An 18,480-nucleotide genomic window follows, 5' to 3' on the forward strand; every position below is an offset into this window, starting at 1 on the left:
ACAATCAGGAACAAGGTTACTTATGAAATGAACATGGTATGTGTGTGTGCTTGTTTTGAGGAATTTTTCGACGATTGCGACACTACTTTTAGGTAATTTGAGCCATTATCAAAAGAAAAGTTAAGATTTTCCCTCACAAGCATCCAAGAGAAAGGAAGGCAAAGTGGCTGACTCAAATAGAGAACAGAAGTAGATCCAAGAGCAAACTATCTGTGTGTCTTGCTTGAGACCCCGTGATAGTCTCATCTAGAAAATAATGCAGGTTCCCAACAAGTGGCGTACACTCAGACGGTTATGAAGAGCATATCAATAAGTTTTAAAATATGTATAAAAAGAGATGATCTACAAGGGAAAAAAAAATCATCTCTCACAAAAAGATTAAATCCACCTGTCGCCCTAGCGCAAAAATTCCAAGGAAAACCCATGTGAAACCAAAATGGGCTCATACTAGAACAAGGACACAAAGAAAGGACAATTGATATAATGGGCTGCAAGAGCTAGCAAAAGTGTGGACTGATGAAGAATCTACTTGCATGAGGCAGCCACACCACAATCCTAATGAGAATTTCATCCACCACTGAGTATGCTTGTGAAAGAGAGAGTGAGAGAGGAAGGGGGGGGGGGGCAGGTAAGAAGGAAGAGTATAATATGTATTCATGAGGGGAAAAAAAAAAAGTAATTATAAAAGAACATACTACTGTAATTTATTTTTTTCTGCAGTGTCAGCGACGAAATAATCTTGTTGTACATCTTATAGTGTACAGCGAGGCTGTGTAAAACCAGTTTGAGGCCTTTCATTGATTTAAAATGTTCACCTTGATCGGTCATCGTGTTACCCCGACAAATTGCTTGCAATGGTAATGACAGTGTTCAGATTGCAGAGGGTGTTCATTCGAGTGCGAGGCTGCCAAATGAGGGACACTTGGCATCCCTGTAAGTGACTGTAATTTAATTGTGATAACATTTTGCTGGTTTCAATTTAAATGAATGATGATTACATGATTAACGGCATCAATATACACGAAAGGCAGTTCATTTAAAACTTTAAAACTGGAAAATTTGCGTGTAGAAGCAAAACATGTCAAATATAATACATAAATAACATTCATTGAGAATAAGAAAAAGTTAAGGCTGCAATGAGGTATTTCATTACATAGTTGTAAAAGGCAATTACATTCGTCTTTTATGTAAAAATCTAGGCTTTAAGTCAGAATTCATAGAGATAAAACAACTTAATACACATTAGAAAAACAAAAAACAAAAAAAAAAACATCGCTTAAAATTACAATTGAATCATTCATGTCATGATTCACATCACGTCCCTAGATAGACTTTATAATTAAAAATGCCTCGAAGGTGAAAGCAAGTCTATAAACAGAATAGAAATTTAACAAACGTAAACCATTTTTTATAAACATAGTGTAAAAAAATTTTCAATTTCTGCCATTTGTATGGTTTTAATTTGATATAACAATGGAGATAGAAAGTACAGGGCAACCCCTGGACAACGACATCACCTGGGACTGAAAAATTATGTTGTTATCCATGGAATTCGTTATTCCGGGATTTTCAAGATGGAAGAAAAGGGGGACGTGGTGAGACTCGTGCATACATAACAGTGCAATGTGCTGACAAGTACCTGAGAGAAAACAGTCCCAACAACGTTAGAATGTGCATTTCTCCTATTTACAAAGGATATACCAGTTACACTTTCAGTCTTCAATGTGTATTGTCATTGTTTGGATTGTAAACAATGTCCACGCGCCATTTAACAAAACTTTTTGTGTATAAATTTTAAAAATGGAAAGCGAATATGATAATACCGCACAAGAACAGAGATGCACACATCTAGTTTTTATTTTAATTAAAATCAAATCCATACTTAAATAAACATTTCGGTATTCAAAACTATATCAGCAGTCTCTGCTGATGAGTTTTGAATACCGAAATTTTTATTTAAGTGCACCAAAATTTACAAGCACTTAAAATTGGTATATCCACATCTTACAATATTAAAAACAAAACAAAAAAGCCCCCCAAAATAGGTATTAACCACAATAATATTAAATTTGGACTGATGCTTAACAACAGATTTTCCACATGAAAATCATAAAGTGAAAGAGGCTATTATAGATGCTGTGTGCTTGGCTATCAAACTCACAACATATAACGGACTAGCAAACAAAACTATTGTAACCTTAAACTTAAATGTTTATAGTCTAATTGATAGAATTTAGTGAGAACTACTCATAAAAATGGCTGGCTAAAAACTATAACAAAAAGTGAGTAACGTAATTTTCATTCTATCTATTGTTTTCATCGCTATTCCAACATATAAAATTATAAGACCATAAATATCCATAATACGCTTCAACAGTCGTAACATCACTTCCCTCGTAATGACGCATGGTAACTTAGCAACAGGCTCTAAACTATCGGAACAATGGCGGACACCCTTATGAAATATTTCTCCGACGAGCAGAAAAGCGTATCCAAGGGAAAAAAAACATTATAAATCTGATCATGTTTTAACTTTTACGCATTCTGATCACAAGACATATGAAAAGTTCTAGTCAATATGAAGAATAAAAAGCACCAATTTTCTTTGTTTAGAACTATGATGGCCGCTGTTGATGGGTGACGTGACATCAGACTATTGAATCCAATTGCCCCCATTGGAAATGGCATTGCCTGATATCAGTTAACCTCCACTGACCTCAGATAGGTAGCTAACAGGGAATGTTAATGGACCCTTGAGAGTTCCATCCACTAATAAACTTCTGCTGTGGTTCAATATCGATGTCACTAAACAGGGGTTTTACTAAAACATATGTCGCAATTTTGAGGTTTTTATTTCGAATGAAATATTGCAAAAAAAAATAAATCAAGACCATAGGTCATTGTCGCTATCCAGGGGTTGTCGTTATTCAGTACAAAAAAAACCCAACTCATCAGATGGGTAACACACTTTAACCAACTTCTGAAACAAACATCGAAGGCTACAACCCCCTCACTCATTGACAAGACCATGCAAGAATCAGCTTATCTAATTTTCATTTTCACAAAACAGATCCTACTAAAGAAATATAAAATACTTGAGTTTGTATATAGCGCAATTCCACTAAAAGTGCTCAAAGAGCTTTACAATAGCAACAGCAACATTAACATGTAGGACAAGACATGATGCCTGTTAGGTGATATTACAAGTTTTCCGCCAGAGACAAAGCTGTTAACGGCCAGGTACTCATTTTACAAATGAGTACAGTAAGAGAACGTGAGTAAAAAGCCTTTTCCAAGGACTCAACTATGCGCTGCTCAGAGTGGGACTCGAAGGGGATTGTCATACCACAAGACCACATAGCCACACAAAACACAAAATATTCTCTCTCTCTCTCTCTCTCTCAATCTCTCTCTCAATCTCTCTCTCTCTCTCTCTCAATCTCTCTCTCTCTCTCTTTCTTTCTTTCTATCTATCTATCTCTCTCTAAAATAAAACAAAAGATAAAGAATATACTGTGTGTCTACGGCAGTCTGATAAGTAAGGGGCACAATTTGTTAACAGATTAAACTGATGAAGACAACAAATGTTGCACCCCTTGACATTATTTTCACTATATTCTTCATATGAACCAAACCTGTAATAAATTCAAAGCCCAATTATTAGAGTACTCAAAATTATCATCAGTCTAATTTAAGAATGGATCAAAAGGTCTGTCACAACAATACGTAGAGTTTTTGGGGAGGAGGAGGAGAGGGGGGGGGGTGTAACATTTTGTTAAAATCATTTTAAATACGATAATGTAAATTAAACCAAAAACAACAAAACGATTTTTTAAAGATTATACACGAAAAATATGATAAACTAAAAGTAATTAGATACACTGTTTCTCTCGATCTTTGTTACTGTTAACAAGAGAGAGAGAGAGAGAGAGAGAGAGAGAGAGAGAGAGAGAGAGAGAGAGAGAGAGAAGGAGAGGGAGAGAGAGAGAGGAGAGGAGAGAGGAGAGAGAGAGAGAGGGGAGAGAGAGGGGAGGGAAGGAGGATGAGAGAGAAACCTGACAATGGTAATCTTTTTACCACTTCTGAACGGAAAAGCATAACTCCACATTCAATTTTTGTATGCTTGGTCAAAATTTTGAATTTCATCTATAACGTAAATTGTATGTTCATTGTATCATACTTTTTACTCTCATTGAACTATTGCACAACTGGATGTACAGTAGGTAATTACTTTTGTGAGGCACTGCTTTTCACTTTATGATGTAAGGGAGCTAACGCATACTTAATTGATATCTATTTAGTGAATGCATTTTGTACCTAATTTTGTCCCTTGATTGGTGACAAAATAATAATTACTAAGAGTCAGGACCAAACACTTGACTGATATCTCTCTGTTATGAAATAATATTTACATGGGTTTTTTTTGACACAACTAAGGAATAGTTCCAAACTATCAGTTCCAGTATGCTTATCACTTTGCTCATGATCCCTTATTTTTATATAATTCTCAGTTTCTTATGTCTAAACCCAAACTGGATAACTGTGAATTTTCCTATGTCTTTTTGGTTCTTGAATGATCAAAAATTATCATTATAATCAACATACTCTCAATCGCTACCCTTTTTTTTCTATATCAAGAAACAAAACATTATTGTCCATTTCTAAAAATAGAAATCAATAATTTGACCATCAGCACTTCTAAACATATTTTTTTCTTTATTGCATCTGGACCCGTCGGCCTTTAGCTATGTGTACAATTTGGAGTTATTCTCAATGATGCGTCATCAAAGCTCTTTTTTCATCCATGCAATTTGGCTGGGATCTAATCGCACAATGGGAACCTTTTTGTTTGATGATACCGGAGTTGTCAGAGGATGAGGGAGAGGAGGAGGAGGAGGAGGAGGAGGAGGAGGAGGAGGTGGTGGTTGGGTTGATGCTGGAGAATGATGGGCTGGTGGTATTGAACATGAGGATATTGGCTGTGAAGTTGACTGTTGTTGTGGTAGTGGAATTGATGACGATGAAGTTGACTGCTCAGTGACTTCCAGCGTTCCCATTTCATGGCATAGTTCTCCAGTCTCCTTGTCATTGCTCACAGTAAAATGTTTTAGCTGATAAATAGAGGAACCAATAGTAGCAATGCTATTAATATATCGATCAGCTAGTTAAAAATAATCAAATTTATCTTGTTCATTCTATAAAATGTTCTGTTATAATGCAAAATGTTCAGTTTTTATATAAATTTCCACATTATTATAATTTACTGACTCACCAACGTCGAGTTAAGTATTGGGTGCAAAGCTCTTTACCCAAGATTATAAAACTAAGACCGTTTTTAAAACAGTGTCACCATCCAGTCATGGACTAATTTCAACATTTCTCGCCTTTCTTAAGAGTTAAGATTCCTTACCATTCCCAACAATGTCCAAATGTGATATTTTGCTCGACAAAAAAGTAAGTTATTCACCATTATAAAAGGTTGAAAAAATATCTATGAGAAACAAAACGATTATGAAAATGACCTTATGCTCACATCTGCTTGTTCACTGAATCTTTTATCTATTTAGGATTTGTCCAAGTTAATGTGACATATGACATTGCAATGGGTTTAGGATAAGGCAATACACATTATAAGGTGTTACTAGTTTTGGACAACAATCTGAAATAGGTGCACACTGTAAGTATGCGTCGATCTGAACCGTTTTATTAATTTCGTGCCAATTTTTTTTATAAAACCTACAATATAGTTTCCAAGTTCCCTCACATTAATCATTTATTAAGGAAAAAATGTAAAAATTACCTACCATGAATTCTGGAACTCGATGTGCATTTGCTCCCAAACTGATAACTGGATTACACTTGGTGTATCCAAGACGGGAATAAAAACCAATTTTGTCTGTGGTGTTTAAATAGGCAGTCTTAACCCCAAGGCTTGAATAAATAAAAAATAGAGAAAAAAAAAAGTGACTAAAATGTAATGTGTGATTCAAGCAAAATTGATGTTGAATTAATGGAACTTTGGTAGAGGATAACAAATGAGAATGTATAAAGATCTCAAAATGGAAACACGTTCTTTGCATTCAAGCAGATAATGCAAACATCTTTTCTTTTTTTTTCACCAAGGATATATCATATTATAAGACCAACAGCCGCACACTGAAAATGGAGAACTGTGCATTTAGCATAAAAGATGGGATAGGCAAGAAACTTGTTAGATCTAAGAACAATTTTCAGATATATATACACATGCGCAAAATTAACTTAACATTTTAATACGCTAAATACTATCGTTTAACTATGTGTAACAGTCGAGAATTTTATATACTCTAAAAGAACATTTAATAAAGCATATGCATGCTTAGTTTTATTTCAAACTGTCAATCATAGCGGGGATGGTGAGCATTTTTGTAAGACAACTTGATATTTTGACTTCAGAAATGATACAAAGAAGGAATTATAAAAAATGTTACAGGGACAATCGTGAAAATGCAAGTTCTTAACTTATCAAAACAGAACCCTTTCTCATCAATGTGCCCTGATTGAACATCGCTATGTATCTGTTAATGTTTACAAGTTAAACAAAAAATATTATCTTTGTGAAATCATTTTGTAATTACTTTGATTTCAATTCTTTTACTCTCGAAAACATGCTGAAACTGAGCCTCGAAGAGAGAACCCGTCAATTTAGCGATATTCATGCTTAATGGGCAGTAGCTGAGGTTGGACAGCATTTCAATGTTAGAACTACCTGCTATTTCTCTATTTCCGAAGCAGTGCAACCCAACTTTGTTATTTGGGTTAGCGTTACATTTAGGATTATACATGTATGTTGATTAAATTTTGCTCATAAATACTAAAGATATTTCTCATATTTGAGCATCTAGTTTTGTCTCTTAAAACTGAAATGAATTGACTCAAAACAAGTGTTGTTACTTTTGCACATGTAGGTATTATACTGCTTTAAACTAGGACTTCTAAATTCTATGTCCATCTCTGAAAAACGAGAAAATGTTTTCACAATGTATATCCTATGGGCATACTATCAAGGTGCCTGATCACTGGCTCAAACCATTGGACATAATTATCTTCATGATATAAGTCCAGAACCGTATCTTCACACAAGAACTATACTTTGGAAAAATACGCAATTAAAATAGTGGCCAGAAAACTCGTCCTTCTCACATTGATCAACTAAAATGACCCTCATCTTGGCAACAACTTTCAAACCTGGCATTTCACGACGTCCCAGGTTTGAGGTGTTTTGCAAGATGAGACGAGAAAATGTTTTCACAATGTATATCCTATTGGCATACTATCATGGTGCCTGATCACTGGCTCAAACCATTCAGAGTACGGCTGTAAACTAATTGAGTATGTCAGGTGTTGATTGGGTGATACAATTGTAGCACATTTCACAATGGCCTGGAAGCAGTGAGATAATAGGAATTCCGGTATGACCATATTTTTTCCTCCTCGCAATTCAACTCTTTGTATCAATAAAATGTATAACTTTCTTTATACCCTTTAGCATAAAGCTCTGTCATCTCCATTAGTTTTCTGCCCAAACCCTTTCCTCTGTCTTCTTCTCTGATGATTACTGAAAAATAAAATTAAAAGGTGGGGTATGGGATGGGAGGAATATTTAATGATGAATTTTAATGAGATAAAATGAGTTTTGTAATTAATGCTCACAAAAAAGAACCTAGAAAGACTCGATTCATACCACCGCATACAATTACGTCGCGTAATCGGAATCTATTGGCTAGAGACAATTACAAATACTGATCTCTATGAAAAAACCAGGGTCCAACACCTGAGTACAATAATAAAAGAACAGTGATGGAGGCTATTTGGTCACATCTTATGTCGAGAAGATAACATCCCAGCCCAAACTGCAATGACAGAATATTTCCTTCATGGCAACAAATATGTAGGGAGACCACCAACATCAATAGTAACTACCCTGAACCAGGACCTCTCTACATATCAGAAATTTCTGGATTCAGATGAGGCCAAATTAGTCCCAAAAGAACTAAGAAATACTGCAGTGCCCTCCGTACTAAAGTCACAACAAGATCTTGACAGCCTCAAAACTTTGGCCCAGGACCAATGGAAACAATTAACAACATGGATAGAGAGAGCAGCTATATTTATCGACCATGACTGAATCACACAATTCTCAGCAAGCGTCATTCAGACTGTGAAGCTTACTACTTACTTACTTACTTACTTACTATGTCAACTGCCTTAACTATAAGACAATAAAACACACCACCAGGTCATCGATGTCTCAGTTAAAAGTGAAACTTAGTTCAAGTCTATATCTTATTTTGAGATTGTTTTCAAATAATTTTCCATGTTATTTTCACTTACCAGATTCAAATAAGCAGGAACATTGTTGTCCTTGGACATCTGCTATTTTACTGAATCCTACAACTTCCCCCCCTGGGTCCACAACAAAGGCAAGGGCGACTGGCAAGTGATCACATGATTTCTGGAGGCTATGGAGTCTGTTTAAATAGTTTAATAGAAAACAGAAGCTTAGATCACACATTTTAAGTTTAAAAGTGAAGACCAACGCAAGGCGGAGGTTTTAGTCACATGTAAAACATTGGGTAACAACCTTTATGCTAGACTAAAATCAAATATATGGTTCTAGCCAGTGATCTTGATAGCATACCCATAGGATATACATTGTACAGCTATGTGTTCTTGTGGTATGACACATGCTTTCGGATCCAAACGTCCCGGGTTCGAGCCTCGCTCTGCGCATAGTTGAGTCCTTGGAAAAGGCTCTTTACTCACATTCTCTCACCGTACTCAGGCATACCTGGCAGTTAACAGTGTTGTTTATGTCAGAAAAAATTGTAATGTTGCCTAACAGGCGTCATGTCTTGTTCTAAATGTTACGTGTTGCTGTTGGTCAGGGACCCTTTGCAATGCACTTTGAGCATGTTTAGTGGATATTGCACTATATAAAAGCTCAATTTTTAAAATTTATTCACTACAGAATTTAAAAATAGACATGGTGGCAAGGATAGCAGTGAATATTACACGATATTCTAATGTTGGCGGATATGCTGCAATTTATTACTAATCATCATCATCATCATGGCTTATCCCTCCTGGACGTGGCCTCCGCAAATGCCAACTGAAACAAGCTTCCGTCCTGCACCATCCTTCCACATTCAGTCAATGACTTATTCATCCATTAGCTGATGTCTTGTGACCATCCTCTTCTTGGCCTCCCTCTCCCTCTTTTACCCTCCATAACACATTCTAGAAATTTTTTTCAAGGGTGACATGTCTCGTGATATGTCCAAAAAAGACAAGTTTTAGTTTCTGTATCATCTTGATGAGATATGGCTCCCCAATGCCCAGGGACTCTTTCACATTTTTGTTAGTTTTCTTTGCTGTCCAGGGAATGCGGAGAATTTTCCTGTAGCATTTAATTTCAAATCCATTAACTTTATTCTCATTGTTTCTGTGATAATCAAATTTCTTATAAATCAGGTAAGATTTGTACCAGAGCTATATTCTAAACTGTTTGTGGTTAAGTTCCATATATATGGAGGTCTCAATTCAACTGATAGAGCACTCAGCTCATAAATGACGAATCTGATTTGAATCTGGTTTTCTCTGACCTCTCTATTTGGGTTAGAATGATGGCTTAATAAACTAGGCTTTGCACTAACAAAGAACCTGGATTGAGCAATATTTTCAGTATCTCGTTTTTTTCCATGACCAATAAAATTAACACTATTTGCTTACTTCGCAGTACAGCACTATGGTTTGATAACAATTTTGCATTTACATTTTCAATTATCTTAATGATGTTAAATTATCTATGATTTCCTTATAATATATGTAAACAAACAACCAAAACATAATAAAAACAACCGGTCTTATAATCTTAGGTTGTAAAATACAGGCTTTCCAAAAAGAATGTGGAAGTATTATTACGCTAATTTCAGTTCTAATTTGTTGAATCAATGATTATTTGACAGAGGACTTATCCAAGTTTGATTTGTTATCACTTTGACTGCTGTGGTTACACAATTTCCCGACCACTGGCAAATTTGGGCTCGAACTTATCTCAATAGAATAGAAGGGAAGGTTTTTATTTCACCCAAATTTATTGACGTGATGAATGTTGACAAGAATCTAGTAGCATTGACTCTCTAAGGGTGGAACATATTATAAATAAAGAGGTTTGTCTTTTCTTTTTAATCTCTGAAAAAAATTGAGTACCAATTTGCTTAGCTCACATCTGCATCAGAATGTTTTCACAGCAAGAAGAGATTAATATTCAACAAATCTAATAAAAATTGAAAGCGTTTTGTAAATTGTCTTAAATTGGAATATTATGTGGATTGAACTCGGGATTAAGTTGGCCCCATATGAAGTTAAAATGACAAATACCGACTAGCTAACCAAGAGTGATTTGATTTGAATTTGTTGTGAAGGGCAATATTTTAGGTTGATTTGAAAATATTTCCATTACAATTCAATGAGTGAGCCCATAATCAACAGTCCTGAATTCATAACGAAGTGCTTATGAGCAGTAGTACTGCAAATAGTGGGGCCACTGTGGAACCACTATTCGCAGTAGTAGAAGCGCTCTCCCGTCTCTGAAAATTACTTTTTGTCCCCTCACTGAACACATCACTATTTTCTTTTTAAAATGGCGTGTTGTCAAATGGCTTGAAGTTGAATTAGCGTGTTAGTTTGAGAAGGAAAGAAAAGGAGGGATGATTGAAACATTTTTTGTGACTGAAAATTGAGATTTTGAAAGTTTCAACTTTTCCTTCAAGTTTGGAACTTGACAAAATCGTCTTTTGTTTTGTTTTTGTTACCCAATCCAATCCATGAACATTTCCCTGTCCCCACTCCACCTCTCCGACTTGATCATTCATTCACATCTTGAAATCTGTTAGCTTAACTGTCAGATTACTTTAAAGAGAATAGTTCCGTCCCCATTTATTGTATTATTTACAGTTAGATATGTTTTATAAAGTTCCAGGACACACACACACTCTCTCTCTCTCTCTTTTTCTCTCTCTCTCTCGCCGTTGCTCGACTCATTTCTCAGTGCTCCTGCAAATATTAGAAGTTACCATCAATAAACTACCTACTACTACCGCCGCCACCACCACATCGTCATTACTACTACTACTACTACTACTACTACTACTACTACTACTACTACTACTACTACTACTACTACTACTACTACTACTACTACTACTACTACTACTACTACTACTACTACTACTACTACTACTACTACTACTACTACTACTACTACTACTACTACTACTACCACAGCATCATCAATATCCTTAAAGACATCATCACTACAACTACAACATCAACACCACCACTACAATCACAACCATCACTACACAACAACAACAATAATGATAATAATAATAATAATAATAATAATAATAATAATAATAATAATAATAATAATAATAATAATAATAATAATGATAATATGTTTTTAAAAATAATGTAGTTTATCTATATTTCACGCCCAATCCTCTATTCAATAAAGCTCTACACTCTAGGCTCGAAAGCTACTACTGCAAATAACTGAAATGAATTATATCTACAAGAGCAATACCTACTGCGAATGCGAATAGAGGAAATCATTATTGGCAGTTCTAGAACTTAGATAGAACCCTACTGCGAATATAAATTCATAAACTTAATGATAAGGCTGTCTCTATTCTACACCCCCCCCCCCCCCCGGCCGATTGGATTACCGAAAAAACGTCGCCGGCTTTTTGCGATTTGGTTTGATTGATTTTTTTTTTAATTGTGCAAATTGTGACAAGAAACTTAACAAATTACTGCATTACAACCTTTGGGTTAACATACAACAATGTGGACTACTATTATGAAGACTAGCATCCGGGGGTGTACTATTATGAAGACTAGATCTGCATCCGGGGGTGAGAATAGTCACTTCGTTATGATAAAGACAAGATTTAAAAGTATATATTATTTAAAATGACATTTAATATGTTATACAACTGATTCTATATATGTGTTACAACTTTGCAATATGACTGTCGATACATCAATTGTTTCCTCTTACAAGAGTAACTGCTTCATCTGGTTTACAAAAGTTTGGGTCGAGTTGATTCGTCGCCCGTCGTCTGCTATCTAGATCTATCTCGATAGTCCTTACCTTGCTCCATTCGATCGAGGCCACTCTTTATTCAGTATGTCTATGCACTCTTGAGTAAGACTATCGTGTTTATGGAGAGGTAGAAGTTCCATTTATGGTCGTAAGCTGAGAAAGAATCAATTCATACAAATTGTAGGTCTTGTTTACCGTCTTCTTTCTCAATCTTTGCTTACATTGCCGACGAGGTTCCAGACTTAGTTACTTTTTTAGCACAGGAGAGCTACATTTTCCAGGAAGCAGGAAGCAACAGATTAAAAATTTGGCTCAAACAAGCTGTGGACTGTGTGGAACACCGCCTATCAACCAAACTTACTCTGATTTTAGCTACTGTGTTCCATTTATTCCAAGAAAGAACGCAAAGAATGGACAGTGGAACTGAACCCGAACTTAGCACTGCTGGTGAGTGATTCTAAATTCTTTCCAAGAATTAGATTAACCTCTATCTTTTACTATAGATAAATCTGCTGACACTGACGAGAACAACACTTCGTTCCAGTTCCTCCTCTAGAACTGCTGGAGATATATTTATAATTCGACTAGCTTTATCAAGCTGAGTGTCGTAATGATGATTTGAAAACGTTTTCTAAAGAAATTTTTTAATGCACTTAGTAATGAAAGAATACTTGGCGCCAATGTTTCCTCACTCCTAACATCGTGCCGGTTAGGAAAAAAAAAAGACATGGCCTTGACCTTGTTAGAATCCAAGTTGAAATGTTCCATACAGATCTGCTAGATTTGTATGTTATTTCTTTTTTGGGTTTTCTCAAACACCATACAAGGCATGCAAAAGGATCGTGTGCAATAATCTTGACAATATATTAAATGATTAAATGTTGCAGATGCTTAATGTGTCTGCTGACACTGACACCGTGTGAGTCGTGAGTGTGGGCAACTATGGTTAGAATTTAGATACAAATACAAGTGCAGGAGTTATTTGACATAATTTTAAAGTTTTCGTGGAGCACTGCGTTCAAAATGAAACCACCAATACTATCATAGCAGACCTGCCACACTCAGAGGCCCAATGGCCTATGATTACTTTTACGAGGTGCTAAATTTGGCCACTTATGATATGAAATAATGTTTTAAAAACCTTTATAAACTACATACATAGAAAACATTCAGATTTTCTCACAATGTAGGTTATGTTTTTAAAAAAACTAGAATTTTAGAGTAAAAGTTGAAAAAAAAAATATAATTAAAACACACTTTTGTAAATATTCTTTGTTCAAGTTCAAGTTCAACACTGAATTTGATTCTAGATTAAACAATGCAACATCTTTCAAGATGATTAGCTAAGCAATGACGGTTAAAATGGCTTGAACATTTTTCCTTATATGCATTGAAAATACACATTTATGGAGTAAATTTATGTGGCAGGTCTGTATTAATTGTAAAGAGAATCAATATTTTTACGTACTCTTTCCCAGCCACATAAATGAGAATGGCAATAATCTGTTTAATGGTCATTTTACATCAACTCTTGGGAGAACACTTTAAACTATTGTGAGGAGTTGTTTCAACTTATACTTGAATAGCTCTGCATCTGCATACTTAAACTTTTCAGGTTGGGCGAATGGTATTCATTGAAAGGGTATTGTGTACATCGTTTTAGGTAAATATGTACTTACACACAAGACATGGGATGGTATTCTTTAGGATCTCGTGAATAAACGTAACAAAAATGTCGCATTGAAGCTGTTGAATGAGGGGAGGACGGGGTGAAAAGGATCGAATCAAAGTTGATTTCTTCTCCTTTTGCTTTCTTTTTCAATTTTTGAATGTTTTAGAACGCCTCATGTTTGCAACAGTTTTTAAAATCTTTTTTAAGATTTGACTGAATTTATTCCACCTCTGAAATTTCCATTTATTGGCTATAACTGCAGAACTGATTGATTTTTAAACACAGGACTGTTTCTATAAGGTTATTTTTTTTCCTTTTATTTATATTTTTCTTAAAATCCAGAAAACTCTAAGAAGGTCAACAAGTGACAGTTCAGTAGTCCTCTTTTCAGTATACCTTGATGTTGTCTGGTGGGATACTTGGATTAATATAAGTCGTTGGTTAATTTCGTTTATTATGTTCAACCAGTAGTGCCTGGGTTGTCTGATCTGTTAGATTTAGTGGAAAGTACTTTGCATTAGACTAATGCGCCATGTAAAGTATAACAAGAAAATGATACTGTCCAATTTACTGAACTCAGGCTTCATGAGTACTGTGGCTCGGAGGGATTACGTTTTATGTTATTTTTAAAAAATACATTACCAGTCTCACAGACTGGGGATGTATTTTAGCATTAATGAATTAAGCTAAAAATTTAAGGTCTGGTGAAAAGTGAAATGAGTAATATGAGAACTGTGAAGGGTTATGGATTGCTTTGTGTAATGCCAATATACTATTGGGTCTATCTATATGAAGGATTATGGGATCGCTCTGGCTTGCGGTATGTCAATTTACAATTGGGCTTTTTTGTTTTTATAATTCATTTTCACAAAATGGGTAAATGTCTCAGCTACTGACTCTGACAGAACAAAAAAAAAAAGTCAGTTATGCTTAAGTATTGTTTGTTTACACAATCAATATAATAATTCTGCAAGTCCTCCCCCACCCCTTTGTCTTTTATTTTTTATCTCTGTCCAGCATACTTTAATTTAGAGACAGTAAGCAAGTCACTGTAACTGTAACGGATGTTTAACTTTGGTATCATTAATCTTTTTACAAAAAAAAGAACTATACACATGACCTCTACCGACCCCTTTAAAAATGTGTTATTATATCTTTCACATTTCCCACATCACTGGATAACGTTGGTAATTATAGTATTCATTACTTTCATCTGTCCTGTTGTTCATCAGTATGTGCTTTGAGCAGTTTCTTGTTCGGTTGATATATCACTTTTTATGTCCATGAAAGATTTTCATATCTTGACCTGACATATAATACAAATGCTATATGCTTAGATATGTCTTTGTGCTGTTGGTTGGCCCACATATCACAAATAAAGACCTTCAAATCAATATCATATATTCTCTGGGCACAGGTAACAGGACCTAGATACTACACACATGCTTTTGATAATTAAATTATTATTTTTTCTCTCTTTTTAAAGATTATTATTTAATATTTTTATTTCTTTGGTCTCAGTCTGAATTTATTATATTTTATTATAATTTTTTTTTTTGTAATGTTGATGCAAGTGATTTTGTATGCCCCTCCCCCCCCCCCACCCCCATCTCTTGCTTACAGTTAGCAACAAATTTATTTGGATGTTGAAATTTTCTGATTCATTGTCTCGGTATATGATATTTATCATAGATAATAGCATGATTTTAAAAAGATAAAAATTGTTTACTTACCTCTGGCTGGCGAATAATATATCATGTTCAATCGTTTGCTTCACGGTAACTGTGTTTATATTTGCTAAAAATCCTTTATCTTATTCAACAGAGCAGTTTATTTATATCAGCCTTACATAATTTCACAAATTAAGTCGCAGACAGAAAAACTTATCAAATGATAATGGTCTGCAACAAACCGTGTCAAAATGTCTGGTGTTGGTGCGCTAATTTTATATATATCTTTTTTAAATTCTTACGTTTCATTACAGATTTTGTTCTAATCTTATACTAGATACATTGATTCATTGATGACAGAACATGGGAAGTTATGTAATAATTTTATTCTGACATTTTATTTCCTCCTTTATATTTCTTTTAAATTATTATTTTTTTTTTGCAAGCTTGACAATTGAATGGATGTAGCATTTTGATTATATATATGCGTGTCTCAGCAGTGTACACTCTTTGTTTCCTACCCAAAAGGTACCAAGTTCGACTACCCGCCACGGTATGTTGCTTGAGCAGATCACATTGCCCTAGCTCACTTTGCGGCGCTGCACTGCGGCGGATGCCTGGGTTATTCCAGTCTTCTTCCCTTGGAATAGACCCTAAAGACAAATTTCCCCTTGGGGATAAGTAAAGGGAATTTTATTATTATTTTAAAAATTATATATAATATATATATATATATATATAATATATATATATATATATATATATATATATATATATATATATAATATATATATATATATATATTTCTTCATATTTTGATAAATAGGAGTCATAACTGTATATTCCTATAAGATAGCTTTATAGTGTAAACCAAATCAAAGTGGATTTTTGGGTGTGCTGCTATTTTGTCATTTCAACGGTGAATGCTTCTTCTGAACGTCTATGCTTCCTTTATAATTTCTGAACTCATTACTGATGGGGAGGTTAGTTATTTTATGTTCAAACATAATGAATGTTTAAAGAAATGCGCGAGAAAACCAGGATGCCTTATTTTGGACAGATAATTACACCCACTCACTTAATAACTGCTGGTATTTATTATTTAACTTTATTTCAAAGGTCTTGTTTACTCAATACTATGCAATTGAAAATTTAAATGTTTAGTAATCCTATGTGCAGTTTTAGTTAAAATTCTACAGCGTTGATTCTTCTTGTTTTCAAATTTTTCTAATTCTCGCATATTTGTGATTACACATACACACACACAGAGTGAGAGAGAGGTGGGGGGGGGGGGGGGGATTTTCTGATATATTAGTATATGATGTAGCCATTGTTTTAGAACAGTTAAAATGTTTTGTTCTCAAGATCGCAACTTGTAGTGTGCTTTTCAATCTTTCCCCCATTTAGTTTCAGGCTTTTATCTTTCTATCTTTCCTTGCGCTTATTATGGCTTAAAGGACCAGCCTTTTTTAAAATCTATTGTTGTATACCAGTCGAGAACAATTCAGTGAAGTGAATAAATGTTTGTGAGGCCTGGAACAATCGTTTTAAAGACTTCATCAGCATAATTTAGGAAACAAAAGCTGTTCTGCACTGAATGGCTTGATTGTAGTACGTTGCCGTCTTTTGTTTGTTAATTTTGGTTGTTTAGGAAAAGCAGCGTAGGCACTTTTGTGAAACTTAGTAATATGGTGCAAAGCAATAATTATGTTACCAGGCGTAAATTTAAATAAGTAATCTTTTTTAAAATAAATACTTTTGGCTTAATCATCTCATGGAAAAAAAATCGGGGAGAGGTGGGGGGGGGGGGGGGTATTCATTAGGACCCATTATAGTTCTTTCTTCTTCCTTTTTTTCGTTATCTGACGTTTTATTCCATGGAAAACCTTAACTAATGTGCTAATATAGATACTACAGATCAAGATTGCGTGTCTTGGACGTGTATGAATTCTCTTTTAATTTATAAAGTTAAAGGACATGATGATTCTTCACAACGTCTCTCACTTGTAACATTGTTTTGTCTCGTTTTTGTTTTTTGTTTTGCTTTTTTATTATTATTTTTTCGTAATGTTGTGTCTTATCTTATTCACTTGCATTTTCATGAAATTTACTCTCCTCACCGGCAATCTCAGTGTTTGTCGTCTGCTAGATAGCTACTTCAACAGTCCTACCACCAGCCCAGTTAGATCGCGTGCTGTGTTCTTTTTATCGTGTTTGCGCCGTGTTCATCGGGATGTGAAGGAGACGTGAAGAGGGAAAAATCGATTGAAACGAAACGAAGTAGAAAGAAGAGTAGTATGAGAGCCAAGAGAACACATCATTGAAATCGTTACTGAACGATCGAAGTGAGACAGTGAGTTTTCAGAAAATTGAACACCGGGGGAACTGTGCTCGCGTTTAGTTACGTCCTGTGTTGGAATAATATAATATACAAATTGTTTTCAAGAGGATTATTTTATGTGATTTATGAGTGGACTAAGTATGTGTTCTTTTTAATTTTATGAATTACACATGGACAAATCTTGTGTGAATGCTCATTCGTTTTTGTTGACTAATCTTCAATAGCAGGTGTGTTTGAGAGAGTTTGTAATACGTGACACCGGTTTCGAGTTGTGACTCAATAGGGTTCGGCTTCCACGTGTATTCTTTAATGTTTTAGGTCTGTGGATTTTTCATGTGAATTGATTTGTTGGTTTTTTTTTTTTTGTTGTTTTTTTTGTTTGTTTGTTGTTTTATTAATTTTTTTTGCTGCTGCTGTTATTGTTGTTGTGGTGATGATGTTTATGGTGTGTTGAGGGGCTGAATGTTGTTTTTAAACATAATCATCATCATCGTCGTCGTCGTCTTCTGATTATCACTGGCTCATTGTGATAGCGATTCCCAAACATCTAAGATCTAGTCTGCTAACTTTTCCCACGGTGTGTGAATGTGGTTCGAATAATATAATGTTCAATGTTTTAATTTCCGTAGCTCTGTCGCACTTTAAT

The 18,480-nt window shown here is 34.8% G+C and overlaps 2 protein-coding genes across 29 annotated transcripts in view; one reads left to right on the forward strand and one right to left on the reverse strand.

Annotated features, from left to right (window-relative positions):
• Positions 1-4,412: 4,412 nt before the first annotated feature.
• On the reverse strand, positions 4,413-12,340 carry LOC144973637 (N-alpha-acetyltransferase 80-like). The gene is made up of 5 exons (XM_078916333.1): positions 12,200-12,340; positions 8,374-8,510; positions 7,522-7,597; positions 5,805-5,931; positions 4,413-5,111 (listed from the first exon to the last, which is right to left on the reverse strand). The coding sequence occupies exons 1-5, from the start codon at positions 12,289-12,291 to the stop codon at positions 4,785-4,787; spliced, it is 759 nt and encodes a 252-aa protein (XP_078772459.1). The 5' UTR covers positions 12,292-12,340; the 3' UTR covers positions 4,413-4,784.
• The window catches only part of LOC144973446 (echinoderm microtubule-associated protein-like 2), an 82,408-nt gene continuing 76,265 nt past the window's right edge, over positions 12,338-18,480 (forward strand). For 5 of the 28 annotated variants that reach the window (XM_078916011.1, XM_078916068.1, XM_078916077.1 and 2 more), the window contains exon 1: positions 12,443-12,598. In XM_078916011.1, coding sequence (XP_078772137.1) covers positions 12,562-12,598 — 37 coding nt within the window. In that variant the 5' untranslated portion in view covers positions 12,443-12,561. Of the gene's footprint in view, positions 12,599-15,020; positions 15,055-17,756; positions 18,153-18,480 lie in introns of those variants that run through there. The other 23 variants (XM_078915908.1, XM_078915972.1, XM_078916042.1 and 20 more) reach the window with 18 other exon arrangements.

The sequence above is a fragment of the Berghia stephanieae genome, chromosome 1, assembly GCF_034508935.2.
Source record: "Berghia stephanieae isolate SIO BIC M18660-M18661 chromosome 1, UCSD_Bste_1.3, whole genome shotgun sequence".
Taxonomy (NCBI): domain Eukaryota; kingdom Metazoa; phylum Mollusca; class Gastropoda; order Nudibranchia; family Aeolidiidae; genus Berghia; species Berghia stephanieae.